The 20917-nt window shown below is 51.3% G+C and overlaps 1 protein-coding gene across 2 annotated transcripts in view; it reads left to right on the top strand.

Annotated features, from left to right (window-relative positions):
• Rg (A kinase anchor protein rugose) overlaps window positions 1-20917 on the top strand; it is a 337821-nt gene that overhangs the window by 296043 nt on the left and 20861 nt on the right. Inside the window, exons 45-51 of one of the 2 annotated variants that reach the window (XM_077702285.1) lie at window positions 13903-13920; window positions 16180-16274; window positions 16345-16434; window positions 16508-16685; window positions 17129-17209; window positions 17370-17525; window positions 18868-19041. In XM_077702285.1, the coding sequence (XP_077558411.1) occupies window positions 13903-13920; window positions 16180-16274; window positions 16345-16434; window positions 16508-16685; window positions 17129-17209; window positions 17370-17525; window positions 18868-19041 (792 nt within the window). The remainder of the gene's footprint in view (window positions 1-13902; window positions 13921-16179; window positions 16275-16344; window positions 16435-16507; window positions 16686-17128; window positions 17210-17369; window positions 17526-18867; window positions 19042-20917) is intronic. The other variant, XM_077702286.1, reaches the window with a different exon arrangement.

The raw sequence follows: 20917 nt of genomic DNA, 5'->3' as shown, positions 1-20917 counted from the left end.
ATATGCTTTAACGAAATGCAGCGCGCGCCGTCGCGTGGCTCGCGTTTCGCCCCGTGCGTACTGTCCATGGCGTTAATAACTTGCTGGCGTAATCTACGAGAAATAAACAAGGAGTTATCGCCCCCTGTCGCAGACACTGGTGCGATAACGTGGGTAGCACAGACACAGGAGGTACTAAACGGTAGAACGGTACTTCACGCTCAAGGCCAAACGCCCGCACAGGATGACGACGACAGCTTCGTATCATACAGCGTACTGCAGTAACTGCAGCGGCGGCTGCTTACCGGCAACGCGAGCGCTCACAAAGCAGAAGAAAAAACACCGTAGCGATTGTCATTACCGAGCATGTTAAGAACACTGCACACAACACGCAAACAATGAATGCGACTGAACGGCACTAAAAATCGTCCTCAGAGAGCCCGACGACGCCGACGGTTTGACGCGAACAGCGGAGGCGGCCATTTTGGTAGAAGTCCGGAAGCGCGGAAGAACATGTTTTGTGATTTCTTCCGTGAGCGCGGCGTGGAGGCGGTCTACCGCGACGTCACGTTGATACGGCGACACCATTGGCTGGAAGGGGGTCCTTTGATGAGGAAAAGCCGCACTTTTCTTGAGTTGTATCCGAGTTATAGGTGGGGCAGCCAGCTCCGCTGTTTCTCCAGCCTTGCACCACTAGTGCAAGCTTCTGGCCATTTTTTTACTGGTATATTTTACAAGCTCCTACTCATCCGTTTTTCTTTCCGGCGCTGCACAGGCGGCGTTTTTCTTGGAATACGGCCTGTTACGTATCCTCCTACGCCGGTTTCGAGCGCTGCTTAATTGGTTTTCTAATGGATCTGTATGCGGAATTGCCGTCGTCTGTCTTGTTGGCCCAACCCGCTCCTAAAAGCTCCGTCTACTGGCTGCTTCGTTGTTTTCTTTTCCTAACTGCAGAATTTAACGTATGCCTGGGGCGAGCATTATACGTCACGGCATCGTCGATATCGTGGCTTCATAGCGTGCGTGTTATGAGTGGGACTATCCCAATCTTCGTGAGAGGTAGCAATCAATGCACTGTTGTCCGTCTATAGAGCAGGGGTCTCAAGCTCACAACATTGAGCGGGCCGCAGTCTCGAATTCAGTCCCGCAAGGGCCGGTACAGGGGGGAGGGCGCGGTAACAAAATGTCAGCTAAGGCTGGAGTTTGAACGACACGGGTCCTTTCCCTCGTGTTGTAAATATGCCGGGTCGTTTCTGGATAGAAATTGGCGTCGGGACTCGATAAACATATCGGTACCGATGTCCAGGACGACATAAATCTGGGTGCCTGTTCTGAAATATAAAATATTTGTTCCACGGTGATGCTTCAACACATGGTGACCGCATTTGGTGCGAAAGACGACATCAACGCGTTTTCGGGCAGTCTCTGGCCATTTTCTCCCTCGGATACGCGGTCAAGGCGCGCACTCACGCATTCACTCTAAAAAGCAAATAAAACTAAATGAACGGATGTAGACACTTATGAGCGGGCCGGGCCGCGTGCTTGAGGCCCCTGGTCTAGAACGTGTCGGAAAATGAAACCTCACCCGTCCTTTTGAGCGGGAAGTGATTCTTACACCGTGGGTCCGACCTTTGTTTACTCCGCGCTGGCAGCACGTACTGCAGATGCTTGGCGGGGTTTGGCGCTCAGCGTGGTCGGGTGGTCCTCTCTCGCCGAAGCCCTCCGCAGCGCCATCTTTCGTTCCCGGCGGGGCCGTCGGCTCCTCCTGGTGCGCCCAAGGGGCGGCTAATTAAAATCGTGATCGCGGGGCGTGGCTCTGTTTGCGTTTCGGCCGCCGGCACGAGCGGCCGCCACCGCCGCCGTCTCCTCCTCCTCGACGACGAGGCGCGTAACTCGACCTGCTGCCTCCTCGAGCGGCGGCTCGGCACGACCCTCGGCCATCTCGCTCTCGAGTTTCCATTAGGCGCTCGCCCTTGGGCCTAATGGGCCCGGTTCTCCGGCTGGGCCATTCTCCCCCGTACACCGGCATCGATGCGCGGCCACTTGGCATTGCTACCCCTTCTGCAGTGCCTTTGCACTAGCACTGGCCCCACCACTAGTGTCGGGATTCCTTAACAAAACAAAGGATAGCCCAGTGCCGCAGATAGCAGCGTGCAATTAATCGCCAGAGTGGTTCCTGCGCGTCTAGCCACTCGATTCCAGCGTGGTGTACCTTACTTTGTGAACGTGATTGTGCTACGCGCATGGCGGGAAGCTTTGCGCAGCTGGATGACACACACGAAGAAGGAACTATTTCGAGCAGTTCATTGGGCACTTCTGCTGGATGAGGCATTTTCGCGAATCCCTGCGGGACGACCGCCACTTAGAACCGGCCTTCTGAGCAACGAGCGCCTTGAATGAGCAGAGCGATGACCGCAAATATTTCTCCTTAGTGCGTGCAGCGTTCAGCCGGTTGATCGCTCGAAAAGGCGGCGCTGTTGTCTGGTACGGAGAATAAAACGTCACAATTTCTGTCACTGTGCGCACGTGAATGGAGTTCGGTAAAGTAAATCCGTTAGTTTGACCAGTACGAATGAGTCCGTGTGGGCATTGAACCCGGGTCAAGCAGCTTAGTGCGCTGGACTACTGCACGGGCCTGATTGTAAGGCCCGAGCCCGCTTCGCGAAGCCCGAGCCCAACCCGGGCCCGTAACACCTAGCCCGAGCCCGGTCCGGGGCCGGGCATTCATAAGTGAGTCTGGCCCGAGCCCGGCCCGGGCCCGCCATCTCAAGCCCAGGCCTGGCCCGGCCCGGTAATTTATTTTTTGGCCTAGGGATGGCCCGCGCGTGTGTGGTGACCAGGCCAGGTCTTTGGCGCTGAAGAAAGTTTGTTTATTATACTCCGGGCGATCAGACGGAGCATCTAGTCTGTACAAGCACGTCATGAACTGAAACGCAAAAAACACGCAGGTTAGCTTTCACCGTCTGCAGTTCACGCCACATCGGCGTAATAATAGCTCGTATTCTTGCACGAGAGACATCACATTTGATTACCAGACTCTTGGCAACTTCACGGGGTTGTCTAGGCCACGAGTTGGTATTGCTGAAATTTTTTGATCCGCATTTGAATCAATGAGTATGTACGCGCGTTGAAATACTTCACCTGCAGTGGTTGTTGAGCGGTAGTGTTTCTCTGGCACGCGTGTTTGATTCCCGGCCACGGCAGCCGCATTTTGATTGGTGCGACATCTGAAACACACATGTACATACATAGACATAGGTGCAAAGCTCCAGGATATCTGAATTAATTCATTCCCCTTTTGGGCATTCCTTGTAATCGTATCTTTGGTATGTTATACACCAAAATATAAAATCTTGATGCAGTACAAGAAATGTCATTAAAATTGCAGTATAGTGACCATCAGACCTAGCAAAACACTTTTTTAAAACAATGCGTACAAATAACACCAAGAAGCGCGCAACAATAAACTCAGAATATTCATTTTGATGCTCTTTCCTACACTCCACGTCGGACCTATTAACGGCCGTGCCTATGAATTCAAGCCCGAGCCCGGCCCGGGCCCGCGGCATTGAGCCCTGGCGCGGCCCGGGCCTGCCGATAATCGACTTCGGGCGGCCCAGCCTGGCCCGCGGGCCGGGTCGGGCCCGGGCTTTCGGGCCGGCCCGGGCCCGTGCAGTGCTCTAGAGTGGGCTACATCGGCACGCTTACGGCGTTGTAACAATATCTGTTGGCCCAGTGCGCGCGGCGCTGAAGTCATATCGCGTGACATGTGAGCGTGACTGCAAGGGAGTGTGGCTGGTGCATCGCAGCCACCGAAGATTCGCTGTGCCACGAAGGAAGTGTCGCCGGCCCGCAGCCTGCCGAAGTAATTTGCGAAGAAGCAAGAAGAGGCGCAAGCACGGTGTGGCTTTTAAAAAGCCTGATAAGTGTACTCTCCAGGGTGGAAGGCCTTTGCATTCAAAGCGCGTGAGCAGCGGACTTGGGTGCACCGAGGATTTTTAACACGCGGCTCGCTTCTCAAGCACATGCTTAACCGAAGCATTCAGGTCACCCCCACGTTTCATGCTATGAGTTCTGGAGACACGGCACTCTTGCGCAGCGGTTTGCCAATTCCAGGTTCACCTATCGGCCGTGTGTGTGTGCTGCTACCGCGACTCCCCGAAAAATGGTTGGCCGCTAATATTGCACCTGCGTGACCCGAACTTGCAACGCATTCCAAGGTTCTTGGCTTAAGTAAAGCGCTTTTAAAGAGCTGTGGTACATTTTGGTAGACTCCGTATTTGACGGCCCCCAAGCGTGGTGAAATGTAAGGCTGACTTTTACTCCGTAAAAACGAGAAATAGTCGACTGGCAACGTGATATGTCAGCGTGTGAGAGGTACCGTAATGCGCCTTGTGATATATGTTGCACAATCAGGGGATGTGGAATAAAACACTCGGGGGAAACTTGGAAAAATCAGGGAAGTTGGTGTACGATAGATACCCTGTACTAGATCTTTTATTTCGGACTGCCCAGAACTACTCCAAAGTAGCTCCGTCCATCGAATTTCTATTGCGAGAGCAGGGTTGGACTGCCCGAAACTGCAAGTAAAAAAAGTCCTTGTGTCTCGACCAATCCAAATTTCAAGTAGTCTGCTTTTTAGAGGCCTTCAGATGCGTCGGCGTAGATATTTGATTGATTTATTGCGGGGTTTCACGCGCCGACGCTGCACAGGCGATGAGACACGCCGTATACAGTGGAGGGCTCCGGATTAATTTTGACCACCTGGGGATCTTTAACGTGCGCAGAAATCTCGAACACACGGGTGTTTTTGTTTTTCGCCTCCATCAGAAAAGCGGGCGCCGCGGCCGGTAATCGAACTCTCGTACTTCGGCTCAGCAGCGCAACGCCTTAGCCATGAGCCACCGTGGCGGGTGGCGTTGATAGCCAGTTGCTTCTGGTGGCATCTCGAGCTGCATATGTTTCAGAACTACCGCGGTAGCCTGGGCTGTAATCGCACATCTGGGTATATGAATAATTCGTCTGTTTTGCGAGATTATTCCCGTAGAACGACCGTTTTTGTGACTTCGTTGCCGCCCTTCTCTCGAACACGCTGTGTGGGCTGTGCACCAGTTTTAAGCCATCGTTAACAGCGTGTGGACAAACTAGGGGTTTGCGCTCAGAGAAAACAGCGAGTTTTCCGAGAGAATTCGCCTGGACATTAGAGCTGCGATATTCGATTCGTACTCGAGATGGGAAAGGACCACTTGGGAACTGGAAATTTAAACAGATACACCTGTTCCGAGCTAACTGGGAGCGGTAACGAAAATTGCTCCCCATATCAACAACAAAATGACGCCTCGACGTGGAAGGCGCAGCCGTGACAACCGATTGCGAGTCGAATATGCTGAACTCTGAGCGCAGAATCTGGGACGGTCGGGTGCGGCGCAGGCTTTCCCGCTACGCGCCTTTGGTAACACTGCTTATATATACGGCGCCTTTCGGAAGGCGTTGATCAGCCTTGGGCCGACACGAGGCTTGTGTTCTTATTGTTTCGCTTGACACCTTCGCGATAAGAAGAAAGCCTCGTAGCGCAGATTTTTCTCAAATGTCGCATTTTCCAGGGTTCCTACATTACTCACACCTAGAACAATAAAAGCGCTAAACCACGGAGGAACCGGTTCGCATTTGGATAATGCAGTAGAGCACTTCATGTTGCGGTGACGTTGTGCGCATGCGTCGACTGAGAAAAACTTTCTTTGCGTCGACTGAGAAAAACAACATCCCAGCATATGGCCGCCTAATTTAGTCTCTCAGTCCTCATAAAAAATGCTGTATTTGCGGTGCGTTTTTTTTTTTTTTTTTTTTTTTTAAGTTAGCGGACGCGCCAGCGTAAAAAAAAATGCAGCGCAGAAATCGTGTTGTGGTTGGGCTGAACTGCATGATTGCTTGTATGTGGCTGATACGTTGATAGAATGTTCACGTGCAGCTCTTGTTTATATGATCCCCTCGACGATCTTACGACGGGCAGCAGACCTTGGGACTGTAAAGCGTGTTCGCGTGGCTAAACTACGGAGTTGAATGAGTCAGAGTGGCGCCGCGACGCCGCCACTATCGTAGGCAATGCTTTCGCTGTGCACGCTTATAGCCACACTGACGTCGCACGCTTATTTCTGTTTGGAATTTTATTAAGCGTTTTTTGTAAAAACATGTTGCACGTAGTTACTAGTTCAGCTGCGCCTCCGCAACACTCGAGGCCGCCAGGGTTGGCACGTGTCACTGCGAAGGAAAACGGCGCCAAGAGGGGACAAAACCGGCTATTCCCGATACACTAGCGCTGACGAAGAACTGGGCGCGGTGTATTGCTGTAACAGGAAAACATATGTCAGTTCCTGTATTTAGCATTTTCTACGTGCACTTTTCTGCCGCCATGAACCGCGCTCAGCTCTTCGTCAGCGGCTCTGGTGTTGTGTAAATTCCTTCGAAGCAACACCTACCAACTGGCCCATCAGCAAACCCTCCTGCATTGTTGGCTCTCGAGCAGAGATAAGCGCGAGACCCATGGACGACTGATCCGCCAAAACCGGTCGTAACGATCAGTCGCATGCGAATCTCATGTGTGAGGGGCGACGCGGGCCAGCGAGGGCCCGAGACGCGACCAAGGCACTCGAAGGCAGAAAACTAACTTTATTAGCGAGGCAAGACGCCTCGACGAGCCTCTCAAGCTACTACCGCCGGCCGCGCGCCGCACACTCGCTCTCCTCGGCTTCGTGCTCGCTTTCGATGTGGCGGGCAGGTGTCGCCGTAGTCTGTGCGCTTGCGGCGCTGGCTTCTGATGTGTCGGGCAGGTGTCGCTAGTAGCCGGTGCGCTGGCTCACATCCGGCTCCTCTCTGTTGGACCAAGTCCCTTTGGTCACGGAAGTGGCACTGCTTGCTGCCTTCATTGCGAAAGGGAATAGTCCTTCAAGCGCTCGGGTAGGCGCCTTTGGCGCTGGGGGTTCGGGCGGCTTCTGCTCCAGGGGCCCCGCTGGCAGCTTCCACTCCAGAGGCTCTGGCTGTAACTTCCCTTCCGAGGGTTCTGGTGGTGGCTTCTGCTTTGCCGACACAGGGGATTCTTGAGCGAATTCTTGGGCTGATGCGATTTGGAAGACTCCTTTTTCTTCCGTTCCGACTCCTGCTTTCGTGGTTTGTTGGAAGGAGGAGGCGGCGGCGATGGTGGACGACGTAGCACGGAGCTGCTCATTGAAGGCTTTGCGGAGGCGGGTTCTGCGTGCGCTGGCGGTGGAAGTGAAGAGACTTTCAATGCTGCTACCTTTTGAAAACTGTGCCCCTTGGAGGAACGCTTCTTGGAGCTTTTGTCCTTCGACTTGTCTCGGTGCTTCTGCGTTGACTTCTCTGCTCGCCTTGAATCAGTTTCTGACGATGAACTTTTGGCCTCAGACAATTTTGGCTCTGTAATTTTGGCTTCCAACTGCTTTAGTTCGGGTGGCTTGTGCTCTGCATTGTGCTCAACATCTCCTGCAGATGAAGGTTTGGCGTCACATGACTTGTTTTTCTCCTGGGGTGGATCTTTGTGCCGCTCCTTGTTTCTTGAACTGCTCTTGTGCGCTTTACTGCTCGATGAGGACGAGGGCTTGCGGGAACTGCCACTTGTGCTGTTGCTGCTGCGACTTTTGCTCAACTTGCTTTTGGATTGGCTGCGTTTCTGCTCAACTATTGGAGAAGCAGCTTGCTTGCATTCAGGAGAGGGGCTGTAGTTGTTGGGAACATCCTCTTGGCGAGATAGTGCTAACCATGGCGGCTCATCTGGTCCTGGGAGTGGCAAACACTGGAGTCCTGCTGAGCTGTGGTGTCCAGGCATATGGTGATTGAACAAGGACCCCTGGATCATAACAGCGTTCGACATCCTGGGCAACAGTCGTTCATGGCACCGAACAATCGTTCCTGTGGGTGCGTGGCGAATTTCAGTTGGCATGGGTGGCTGAAACACCAATTGTGCATGGCTTGCAGAAAACCAGTCTTCACCTAATATAAGTGGCACAGCATTATTATGGAGGGCGGCTGCTTCAACCAAGGCGGTGATAGGTCCGACAGAAACCTTCAAACATACGGCACCAGCTGGAGCTACTGTTTCTCCACCGACGACGACTAGAGGGGGTCTAGTCCAGGGCAAGAGGGGCAAAGAGCTGACCAGGCAGCGGGAAACAAGCGTCACTTTCGATCCACTGTCGGGAAATGCATCCACTTGACCAATCCCAGCAATTGTGGTGGTAACAAGGGCACACTGGACCAGTGATCCATCGAGGGTTTCCGAAGGGGTACTGTGGAGAGCTGGGGAAGAATGTGTACTAGACGTTGCAGCGGTAGCTCTAGATGGACACTTGGATGCGAGATGTCCTTTTTGGCGGCATTGGAAGCACACAGCTTCGGCCAAGTTCTGTCCAGGACGGTAGGCAGGAGCGCCATGTTTAGCGGAGATGGTGTGGTATCGGAACTCTTGTTGGTTTGGTGGCAGGGCTGAAATTCGCTGTGGCCGGCTCGTTCTGTCTGACACAGCCTGAGGATTCATGTACGCTGAGTTGCGGGAAGGCGACTGTAGGCTTGGAGTGGGTGGTGTGGCGTTTAGATACCCTGGGCGTGAAAATGGAATGGCCGAATGGCTCAGTGTTTGATCAAGCTGAGTGACAATGTCCATATATGCTGCGACAGTCGCTGGGCGTTGTGCTGCTATAGTGGTGGCCAGGTTCGAGTCGGCAATGCCTTGAAGGGCGTACTCTATGCGCTGAGTGTCCGAGAGAGTGACTGGGCATCCAGAGATGAGCTTCAGCTTTGCCAGAGAGTAGTTGACAAGATTCTCTTCGTGTGCTTGCACGCGACAAGTAACTGCTTGTTGCCACTGCAGCAAGGTCTGCTTGGCGCTGAATTGATCTAGGAACGCTTGCCTGAACGTTTCCCACGTCGGGCATTGACGGCCAATGACGGCTTTCCAATCAGCGGCCGCTCCACGAAGTTTGCCCATGGCGACGGCGAGTAGTGTTGAAGGCTGCCATGAAGCAAGGTTTTGAGTTCGCTCCAACTCTTCAATCCAGTGGGACGCTGAAATGCCGCCGTCCCCACTGTAAGTAGGAAGCGATGCGGACAGGTCTGGAAGAGTTGTGACTTGAACAGGGACTGCAGCGCGTTGCGACACATGAAGGAGCTGCTGAAGTAAACCTGTCAGCAACTCGGTAGTTTGTGCTGCATCGGAGCTCGGCGGAGGCGGTGCTGTGTCAGGGCGCTGGGTGGACGCCGCGGAGTCTGGGGAAGTGGGCGTGGCTGAGCGGTTTTGAGCGATGTCGGCGATAAGGCGGTTTATTACTTCTTCCTTCGGCCCGGTAGCGTCCAGATTTCGGCGAGCCAACTCTTCACGGAGATAATCTGCTGTAAAGCCTGCGAGGTCCTCTGGCGTAGCCTCGTTCCAATTCACGAGCGGCATGGCGGTACAAGGCAGCAAACTGGTTACGAGACGAGAGGGCGAGTAGGGCGCACGGTTTGGGCACTGAAGGCAGGTTACTTCATCGGGCGGGCAGGCGCCAACACGACAGTCGGCGAAACACAGGGCGAAGCGCGAAATGGCTCCGGCGAAGTGGGCGGTAGCACCTGCATCAAGCTGGGCGACGAAACTTCAAGGGGCGATGCTCCAGGCACGGTTCGGGGTCGACTGCGCCAGTTGTGAGGGGCGACGCGGGCCAGCGAGGGCCCGAGACGCGACCAAGGCACTCGAAGGCAGAAAACTAACTTTATTAGCGAGGCAAGACGCCTCGACGAGCCTCTCAAGCTACTCTACTACCGCCGGCCGCGCGCCGCACACTCGCTCTCCTCGGCTTCGTGCTCGCTTTCGATGTGGCGGGCAGGTGTCGCCGTAGTCTGTGCGCTTGCGGCGCTGGCTTCTGATGTGTCGGGCAGGTGTCGCTAGTAGCCGGTGCGCTGGCTCACACATGCACCCGTCGTCCATGTGTCTCGCGCTATAATGTACTGACTGCTTGGTCATGCCCTGTGCACGGCACTAGGGGTGCTCTAACCAAATATGAAAACAAACAATAAAAGGGTTAGGACACGTGTGAGTGCACGCGCGCGCTCACATACAGCACACACGCACGTACGTATGCACGGCACCATACCGACCATACCTCCGCGGTGACTTCGAAGGCCATGCACCCACACGTCAACGACAGTCCACTGATCCCACAGTTTCAGCTTCAGTACAGAAATTTCCACCCCCCAGGCACGTAAATATCTCCTTTACGAGTCTGCTGCATCAGCTTTGGCGGAGTTTTGGCGGAACCGGCTAGGAAACAATGCTCTTAGAAGCTAAACATAAGTATGCACCATAACATAAGCGCCCGCCGAGCGTCACCCCGCGGAACCGAGAGGGGTCATGTTCGCGCGCCTGGAACAGATGTAGCGACATTGAATGCTTGATTGACGCCTTCACGCAACTGTCCACCTATGCTCCATGTAGCCACCACAGCACCACAGTTTCACCCTTGCCGGCCTGCTCGTTCGAATGGGAAAGTTCCAGTGAGATACACCTCAGGAGCCTCCGCGGCACCGGCAGTGTGGCGCCCTCTGTGGGCTGCGGCAGGAGGCTCTCTGGTTACCTTACCTTGGTTCGTCTACGTAGCAGCGAAGTCCTTGAGGGAGTCTGCTAGCCGCACCTCCATGGCTAGCAGGAAAGCCCGCTTTCACTGCTGCGCGCTAAACCCCTCTTGCCACCCTGCCGCGCGTTCCGCGGAGCGCGCGCGCGCCGACTCCGCCCGCCCGGCGGCACGTTTCTGCCTACCCGCCCACGCAAGCGCTGCAAGTCACACGGGTACTTTCAATCCCGATAGGGTTCCTGCGCTGTAGATTTCTAGGGACCATAGCTGTAGTTTTGGCCAGAGTTCCTGTATGGAGCTCGATATAGCTCCCTGCGGGAGGAACTCTAGTTTTGGTGACATGCAGTGCCCCCTCGTGTCCGACGCGTCTGGGTAGTACAAAAGCAGACGACCGTCGACGCCCTCTGTGTGTTTTTAATTACAAGCCAGAGCGAAAGTTGGTTGTACTGAATTTAAAGGTGCTGTGGTGCGTTTACTGAATAAAATAGTCCTTAATTAAAGTAGAGGCAGGGGCTAAACAAAATATCCGCAACAACAAGCCAATTTATCAGCTTTATTTTGAGCGCGCTGTCGCAATCGTCACGATGTGGGTCAGTATCGCCAGGATGGGGGTCTAACTTCCTGATGATAATTATCATTCTTTCTTCTTGTGTGCGGTCAACAAAGGATAGTTCACAAGTAGCATAAACACAGAATGTTGCTTTCCTATAGCCTGAGGTAACTGCCAGAGGTTGCTTCAGTAGGAGCATGCCAGCGGACGCTAGGAGCACAGCCAACTCAACTGACACTGCTAGCCTGGCTCTGCCTTGAAAACGAGTGGAAATTTTGTTTAATATTTTTGCAAACTAAATAATTTTTGTGTAACATTTTATCCGCACGATTTGAACTGCAGGGTACGTGCTTGTATACAAAGTGTTTCAGCTAACTTTAGCCAGAGTTTAAAAATATGTCGATGCACTGTAAGACGACGCTACCAACTGCATGTTGCTCACTTCTGTGTTTAGTTCGTCACACTATTTTTTGTGTTTTGTTTAATTAGATAATTAGTCAATTTTTATTAACCAACTTCCAAACCAACAAAGCTAGGCAAGGTATCCAAATTAGAAAGTTGCAAAGCGGTTTGCAAGCGTCCAAAATGAACGGTTTCTGTCTTTCTATCTAGTATTCAGTATTAGTGTTTTTCAGCTTACTTAAGGTGCCTGTGAAATACAAAAAAATACCACGTGACATGCCGTTTTGCTCATCGTGATTGCAGTGCTCCGAAGTGTTCCGCATACAAGCCATCGTAGGTGCGCAGCCGCTTACGGGTGGTCTTACGAGAGGCTGTTACGTTCAGTGCAGGGGGCATTTAAAAAAAGTGATCGGGAGGAGAGTTTTAGACTTGCACAATGTGGCCACCATTCTGACCAAAGTGGAGGCAATAGTGAATTCCAGTCCCCTCATGTATCTATACAGTGACGTAGGAGAGGGAACCCCCCCATATGCCAGCCTTTCTCACTGGGAGGCGTCTCAACGCTGTCAGTAGGAGGTGGGCAGCAGCCCGCTTCGGTGCCCGAGGCATTTCGCATTCTCTGGAAACACCGAAAGCACCTGTTGAACCACTTCTGGGTAACGTGGGGAGCTGAGTACATGCGAGAACTTCAATGCACCTACGTGACGAACCAGGAGCAATCGCCACCCCCCAGGGTAGGCCAGCTGGTGCTCATTAAGGAACCGCTACCGCGCTTAATATGGAAGCTTGGCAGGATCAAAGAGGTTTTTCAGGGATGGGATGGTAAGGTGCGCTCATGCATAATGAGAGTGCAATGCGGCGCAACGTAAACATGCCCAATCAAGCGCCCACTGTGAGTATGCAGTAAAGGATGACTGCCAAAAGCCAGCAAAGAAAGTAGTGGCCATGGAACACAGGTTAACTTCAAATACTGGCATGGGGGAGTACGTATTAAACATAATTATGGATTGCAACAGCTTGCATGCACAGTTGTTTAAGGACTTTAGTCAGGCGCTGACATAAAATGGGCAAATACCTGCCAGCTTATGCGCAAAACCGGGCTTACTGTTCAAAAACTAGGCAGGCCTCAAACCAATATACAGTAAGAGCATGTCAATTTGAACTGCAAAGTAAAGCCGTCTCAGTTCAAATTAAAGTTTGAAGTACTAGAAGGGAAGCGATTTGGAAGCAGTACTAGGCATGTCACCAAATCATTGCTTGAAAAAAATCCATGGTTGCAGTCTGTCCCTGAAGGCGACAGCCAGCAGTCTTCAGTGAGCATGAGCCTATTATGAGGCGCGTTCTCGTCATCGCCCCTGGCAGAGACAGCTAGTTTGCGCTTGTGCCGTTGAAGATGATGTCCCCACCTGTCAGCGCACCACACACACACTGCTCTTGTGACCACCTCAATGTAGTCCGCAAAAGAGGCAGTGAAACCATCGTCAAGCGCAGGTGGCTGGCTTCCTTGCGCAGCCTGTGTGCCCACGCCACAGCGGCAACAGCAATTTGCAATTGTAACCGCTGTCACTCGCTCCCAAACAAGCAGTTGCACTTAGCGGTTGCATATCTCTGACTGCGCACCAGGTGCCAAGTTGCTGGGGCAACGGCATGCAGGGTTCAAATTATGCGTAGTTTCAAATAATTAAAGTTCAAATTAATGGGTTTTCACTGCATATACAGTGGTCAAGCAGTTGCTCACTCCTTATGGAGTACACTGTGGCTGAGTGAGCAGGCAGTCGAGCAGAATGTCCTTGTCTTCGCTCAGTATCAGCCGTTCATACAGCCACAAACATACACCCACACAAACTACGTGTGTGTTGATAGGAAAAAGAGAGCCAGCAGTTGAGAAGCTGGCACTAAGTAAGGCATACTAATAGTGTAGGAAGATCAGGTGCCCTGGTAGCTATTTACACCAGTCTGATCTCCTGATGTTATTTATGCATGGGCACCTGATGCGGCTTTCGTATTTCCTGTCACCAATTTCTTAAAGAAACGAGTTCACCGCATATTTTTTGAACTATTTCGTTGGACCACCATTGTTTATGCTCACTACCAGACACCATTTAGTAACATATGCTGCGTGTGCTTCATTCTTGGAACATATTGTGCTTGTTTATTAGCAGACTTTCTGAATGTGCTTTGCCTTTATTTTAACTACAAACAAAAACAAAGTTTGCTTATTTCTGTTTGCTTGGCATGCTGTGCTTTGAGTGTGCCTCTGTGTGCATTTGATATGAGCCATTTGCTTTGCTTAATGCTTTGTGCACTGTGTGTGCTTGTTTCTTTTCTTTTTTTTTCCCCTTGTAATGTCTTTAGGTGGCGGTCGAAGAGCGAGTAAGTTTTGGTTTGCATGCTTTTGTACCTAAGGAGTGTGGTGGTGGTGGAGCCTGTCTCTTGTCCTCATCAGCATAGCTTGCGTGTCCATATATTAGCACACCTAGCTGGTAGGCAAGCTTTTCTGAGGCTCAGCAGCTGGCTCTCCGTGGGCATTCCTTCAGCGCTCCACATTTTCTGCCTTAACCAAATGTGATGTGCTGCTGTGATAAGAGCTCACGCGGAAAAATGCCTGCCTACCCGCTCTTTTGTCCCCTTGTTTTGGGCTAGGGGAAGAAAATAGTCGCAGCGTTGTGCCTGAGATCCCTGCACACGAATCGCTGCCCTTTTCGTTGGCTTCTGAAGGCGGTAGCAGCACACAGCCATTTGTGGATTGGTGGCCGGTCGTGTCTACACCTGCAGCTGGCGGGAACCTGGCAGCGTGTGTGTTGCACACACTGCCAGGTTTGCACATTCACCAAGGGTCATCCGTAGACAATGATCTCGTACTACCAGGGAAGGTGACACTGGACGAGGAACAGAAAGGACGGAACACACGCTAGCATGTGTTCGTCCTTCCTTTTTTTCGTCCAGTGTCACGTTCACTAGTAGTACGAGCTCATTATTTAGTAACCAGAATGCCCAACTTTCTGCTTTAATCATACCATAGGTCGGCGCAACAGAAAAAATAACTCCAACTCAGTCACTAGCATATTTTTTTTCATTTATGATACACTCGCTTGAATTCGAAACAGTCGCACTGACTCATCACTAAAATATGCTTGGTCGTTCCCTCCATGCAAGAAAAGTCACTGAAGGGAAGCAGTGGGAGACCAGCCAAAAAACGTCTGATCACTTGCTGGCAGCGTTGGCTACCACCGCGAATAAGTCACTCCGTCATGAAGTCACAGGCATCAGCAACTGGCAGAGAACCTGCCAGAGGCACGCAAAAGCAAGCATGACACCTCACCGTGCGAGTGGGAAGGAATGCTGGCGATGTCTAGTTTTATGCTATAACATGTACTAGAGAGAAATCGGGCTCTATTGTCTAGGCAAACCAGTTTCAGCAAGCATGCCTTCATGTATCGCAAAAAAGCGCTTTACTTCTACTTAGTATGGCTTGCCGATAGGCTCAAAAGTTGGCCATGTCTGCAAAAACAATATTCATTGTTCATAAAGACTATTTGAAGTCTCTTTTATCAGCATAAAATACTCCATCTGTCTCACCACGGTGGGCACTTGGTGGCACCCATCTGAACCTGAAATGTCTGCCTTCTGAGTGGTTTTCATTTATGTTCATGAGTATGCAGTGTGATGCTTTACAAGCAAGTGGGTGCAAAAGTGTTTTTCATTGCCAGCACACCTCGGCCTGTACATCTTTACCCTCCCATGTTCACAAACTCACTGTATGTCCACCTGTATAGGTTGTATTCACTGGCGTATGGCACACATGCCAGCAACCGTGTGTGTCGCCTTAGCAACAGGGAAGTGCAGACACAGGCATGTCGGCGCACGCATGAGGCCGTCCCAACGAGCTCAAAAGCATTACCGTGACGTTAACTTCTGTTTCACGCAGTGCCCTAATGCCTACCTGTTGCAAGACATAAAGGAAGTGATTACCAGCTGCCGTGTTTTGGTATTGGCTGCAGGTTGCTCAGCTCTCTACAAACGCTTCCACTTCGGCCGTTCGGCCACTCGCCGATAGATAATGCTAGTGTCCCAGCTGAAAATGCACTCACTACGCTACGCTACCGCAATAGCGCATCGGCATTCACATGAACCCCGCAATTTCTTCGGAAGCATTATTTGGCTTTTGTACCGAACGACTGTCGTGGGCAAGGTACCGTGGGCTAAAGCATTTTGTGTGTCATGCCACTTTTCACAGCCGCGATTATATTTTCCACTTGTGATGCGGAGTTCTCTAGGGCGAGTAGAGCATCACCACACAATGTCACTGCGATTATTCATATCTGTTAACTGACGCCACGGCTGAGAATCGCGTGGTAACGGCACAGATGACAGACACCGGGGGCCTGCTTTTATTTTTTTATTTTTTTCCCTGCAAGATGCGGATGCATGCGCAGACACAGTGGACACAGTCATGGTGGCTTTCAGTGTTGCCAAGAGAAGAAATCGGCCGCCTACTTTTATGTGAATACCATCTATTGGGCATTAAGCACGGGCAAGAAATGTTATGCCCCAAGAAAGAGGGGTGTTTTGGTTTGGCGTATCTGATGTGTGCCGTGTGTAATGCTTGCATGTTCCTCCCCCGCCACGCAGGCCCAGAGGCTGTGAGGAGCACGAACGTGTTCTACTACCTGACCTACGAGGGCAGCGTTGATCTTGAGAACATGAAGGACACCGTCATGAAAGAGGTCAGTGCGTGCGCGCACCTCCTGGCAGTGGGTCGTGCGCTGACTGAGCCCCCCCGCTCTCTTCCGGCAGGCGATTGAGAACCAGATCAAGAACTTTGGCCAGACCCCGTCGCAGCTGCTCATGGAGCCCCACCCGCCCCGCAGCTCGGCGATGCACATTGTGAGTGCCGCATGAGGCGTGTTCCCGTGCGCTTTGCCAACCGAGCTTCCCCCCTCCCCTCCCCCGTGTGCAGAGCCCCATGATGTTCTCGCCCGTGACGGAGGAGCTGTGCATGATCATGAAGTTCCTGTCCAACTCGCCCATCTGCCACATCTCGGCCAACACGTACCCGCAGTTGCCCCTGCCCTCCGTCGTCACCGTCACCTGCAACCAGAACTTTGCCGTCAACAGGTGGAACTGCAACTACTCCGGTATGCCCCCCTTCCTTCTCCTGCCTGCCAGTGTCACAGGAGCGATGAGGGGCATGCAAGCGGCACTTCAGGGGCTAACCCTGAATAACTGGGCAATTGGAGACAAGCCATTAACTAAGTCACAATGCACCTTGTTTTCAAACATGAGCCACTGCATTTCCCCCTCAGTTAAAACTCAAATGCTGCAAATGAAGTTTCATTTCTGCATTATGTCATTACGTGCATGGCACCAAGTAAGCCGCCTTTTTTATTTTTATTTTTTCCACTACATGCTATCGGGTTTCCCTATTTCATGCCGACCTGCGCAAAAAAAAGGGGCAATGATGGCATGCGCCTCCACTGCTTGTTACTCAGATGCCACCCACTAATATTACTGCAGTTACTGCTGCTACTACCTGTTACTGCTGAGCCTCGTGAACCTGCCTGTCGTTTGTCTATTGCAGCCCCGATGCACTCACCAACGTACTCCGATTCAAACCAGCCCCAGGCCAGTCAGCTGCCTCTCGCCATGGACCCGCTGCTCAGTAAGCACCACACTAAGGACCGCAGCTTTCTCATGGCAGTTGTAGAGGAGCCTTTAGGGTGCCTTGCAGCTGTGGCATGAGTGAGGTCTTTGCTGAAACTAGCCACGTTTCTTTTGCCAGAGACGGTGTATTTTCATGCTCGCTGTGATGTGTGTTCTAGTGATGAACGTGGCACCGCACAAGCGGCACCTGGGTGACACGTTCAGCCAGCACGTGCGCATGCGCAGCGGCTGCTTCGTCACCACGGTGGACAGCCGCTTCCTGGTGGCCTGTGGCTTCTGGGACAAGAGCTTCCGCGTCTTCTCCACGGAGTCTGGTGAGCATCTGGCTGCAGGGCATTAACTACTCTGCGTCCACGTGCCCGGTTCAGAGCTGGCGCTGCAACTCTTCCATAGGCCGCAGGGGCAGACCGCAGTTCCCACAAAGACTTTGGCAGCAGCCGGGCAGCCCTCTGTTTAACTTTTAATCACCAGTGTCGTACCGAGCACAAATTTCTCCTTGACCCACAGTTTTCATGACCTTCTGTGCGTATCTTCCCAAATGATCAGTTCGCTTCGCAGCTGAGCTCATCACCTTTTGCAGTCATGCAAACATATGCAACAGATGAGTTTTTTTTTTTAAACCAAAGGCACATATTACAGGTAATGTGGCAGTTGTGTTACTGTACAACTATTATATTATACCATTGATCTTTTGCAGATATTTTTGCTGAAAATTTAGTGAATGAACCTCAGATGAAAGCTTGTAGTCAGCAGTGCAATTGGCTGGCCCGAGGTCAGCCGCAAGAGGGGCTGTACAAGGAGCAGGGCAGTTGTGCCCCAATGGTGCCACAAAAAAAAAAAAAAAAAAAAAAGGAGGCCCTTAAGACTTTAGGCTGCAGCAAGCGAGCCAGTAGCACTCGAATAGAAAGGGAGTGAGCTCCTTGCACAAGGTTGAAAGTGTAGTACACACTGTTGCTGAAAAAAATAGAAGAAGAAGAGGGCAATGCCTCAGCAAAGTTCACGTAGTCTTGCTTGAACGTGATGAAGGCAGCATGTTGGAAACAGAGAAACTGATTAGCTCTCTGCACACCATCACTGTAGAGCTACTCATTTTGAGAGGTTGGGAGGCCTAGCTGCACAATGTTGCAGGCTCCTTTGACCATCGTGAAATCGTTTGGGCAATTCAAAACAGTGTCATAAGCTATGGCATTGCAACTGCGCACCTTTTCTAGCTTGGCACGAATTTCCTTCGCATTGTGTCCCTTTCAGCGTAACAGAAAGTACGCACTATTTCACTGCCTGTACTTAAAATTTCCCAAGGAACGCTGCTGTTTTTCTTCTGGTGCCCTAGCAATGTCGTGCGCTAAGCAACTCTCACATACTAGAACTGCAGTAGTACACACTCATTTGGACACCTGTTGTGTTCAACTGCTCCAAATTTATGGTACCAGTTACACAAGCTGTATAAATGCTCCTTGTATAATGACTTGCAAACAGACTGTCGGGAAGCGAGGCTGAATCATGTCGTAGCCAAGAACCATGTTTTGAAAAGAACATTGCGCTGTGCACAGCGCACTTGGACAGCCTGTGCCTTGTTCATGACGTGGAAGCCGTGCATGTCGCGATGAAGGGATTGCGGGCCTTGAGACCAACCGGGCGGGGCCTTTTGCGCTGCAGCCAAGATCATCCAGATTGTGTACGGGCACTTTGGGGTGGTGACCTGCCTGGCCCGGTCCGAGTGCAACATCACCTCCGACTGCTACATTGCGTCCGGCTCTGAGGACTGCACAGTGCTGCTGTGGCACTGGAATGCCCGGACGCAGACCATCGCGGGGGACAACGCCAACCCTGGTGAGCCCCATCCCATCGCCACAGTCCTCGTCACCGTTTGGGGGATCAGGCCCTGCCCCAGTGCGGGTGCACGCAGCAGGTGAAAGGTGGAGGGCAACTGCCTGCGTTGTCGGTGGCTTCCGATGCCCACATCCTTTGTGGCAAGTCCAGCAGAGCTGTGGCCTACCGTATTTTCCGGTCTATAAGTCGCACCTTTGTATAAATCGCACCCCCCTCAAAAAGAGTTTTTCCGAAAAAACATATATAAGTCGCACCGGTGTATAAGACGCACCGTTATGTAAGATGCACTTGTTAATTAGGTAAACTCATAGCGAATCAGATCGTTGCAAAGTGCGGCAAAAGTACATGGTTGCGGCGGCCGCCGCTCATGAATGCATCTAGACACGTGCATATACCGTCCAAAGTCTAGACAGAACTAACTTCTCAAAAATGGTTTATTGATACACATAGATGGCATGTACTTACAGATGGCGTTTAGGGAAAACTATCGGTCTTCTTCCTCCGACTCACTAACAAATAATTCAGCAACTTCAAGTGGGAGTTCCGCCGGCGCATCGCTGTCATCTTCCGACTTACTGATGTCATCTTCGCCAACATCGTCACCACTCGCAGACCGGATTACTCCTGCCTTTATCAACCCGGCTACAACTGTTTTTGTAGAACTGGAGTCCAAAGAGTCGAAGACCCGTTCGGCCACCTCTCCAATTGTCGCGCGTCTCTTGCGTGCTGTTGTAAATCGGCGCAATAAAGGTGTCATGGCGGACGGAAGTGACGCGAACGGAAGCGGCCCGAAAATCTAAACTTACAAGCAAGCTGTCATCTTAAAAATTAGCAGCACGTTTACCTCCTTCAGAGTAACTCTCTGTAATAACTTATAAGCTGCATTTTGTTTTTGCAACCCAGTTTGATGTTACTTTGAATTTATTCTGAACTGTAGTTACTGCCCATGGCAGCAAGTGACGTGCAGTTGTCGCAGGCCATTATCATTGTTTTTGAGTAGAAAAAGCTGCAAATTCTTTGGTTTAACGTCTCGAAGTGACATATGGGCTATGAGAAACGCTGTAGCGGTGGGCTTCGGATTCATTTAGACCATAGAGCTGTGTCTCAACGTGCGCTGGCCACGTGCAACCGCCACAAACCGGATGTATTCCATACATAAGTCGCACTGGTGGATAAGACGCACCAACGAAAATTTCAGAAAAAAAAACACGACTTATACACCGGAAAATACGGTAAATCGCTTACACCCGCAAAATATTTGCCTCATGCATTGTATTTTAAAGGGGAAATTGTCCATCCACAAAATTTTGTTTTACTTCTACTGCTGATATTACAAAGAAGTTTTGTTTTACTAGTGTGGCTAAATATACATGGGATTCAATGTGCACAAAGTTATCGAAATGTTACTGCTTCGTTATATAAATGTTCTTGGTACTATATTGAAGTTTCTAGATTTATCACCAAACTACTTGTGACTAAGTTGTTCTGCTTTCGAGCATGCAAAATTGATTAAACTGTTTTCACTTGCAAATACGTAGTGTGATGATGGATTCAGCAACAGTTCCCAATACCGCTACCAAACGGTCATTCGTCTGTTCTGATTTTGATTTGCTAGCGACATTATCTTTTAACATGTCTTGTTTTACAAATTCGAGCCTGATGATCACCATCACTTTTCACTTTTGCAGGGCAACTATAGGGGCTTCACATGTTCTTGCACATGGTGAAGCCTTCATTGCACCTAACACGGGAAAACCTAATTAGAAAAGCGCACACACAACTGCTTTGTGTGATCTCACATACAGCAGCAAGCAACCACTTCTCTGCTCAGTTCAACCAATATACAGTGTAGACGGCTTATAACGTATGTTGCGGG

This window comes from Haemaphysalis longicornis, unplaced genomic scaffold, assembly GCF_048455015.1.
Source record: "Haemaphysalis longicornis isolate Haplotype H1 unplaced genomic scaffold, Haemaphysalis longicornis Haplotype H1 scaffold_3, whole genome shotgun sequence".
NCBI classification, from domain to species: domain Eukaryota; kingdom Metazoa; phylum Arthropoda; class Arachnida; order Ixodida; family Ixodidae; genus Haemaphysalis; species Haemaphysalis longicornis.
This window is presented reverse-complemented; position numbering and strand designations above follow the sequence as displayed.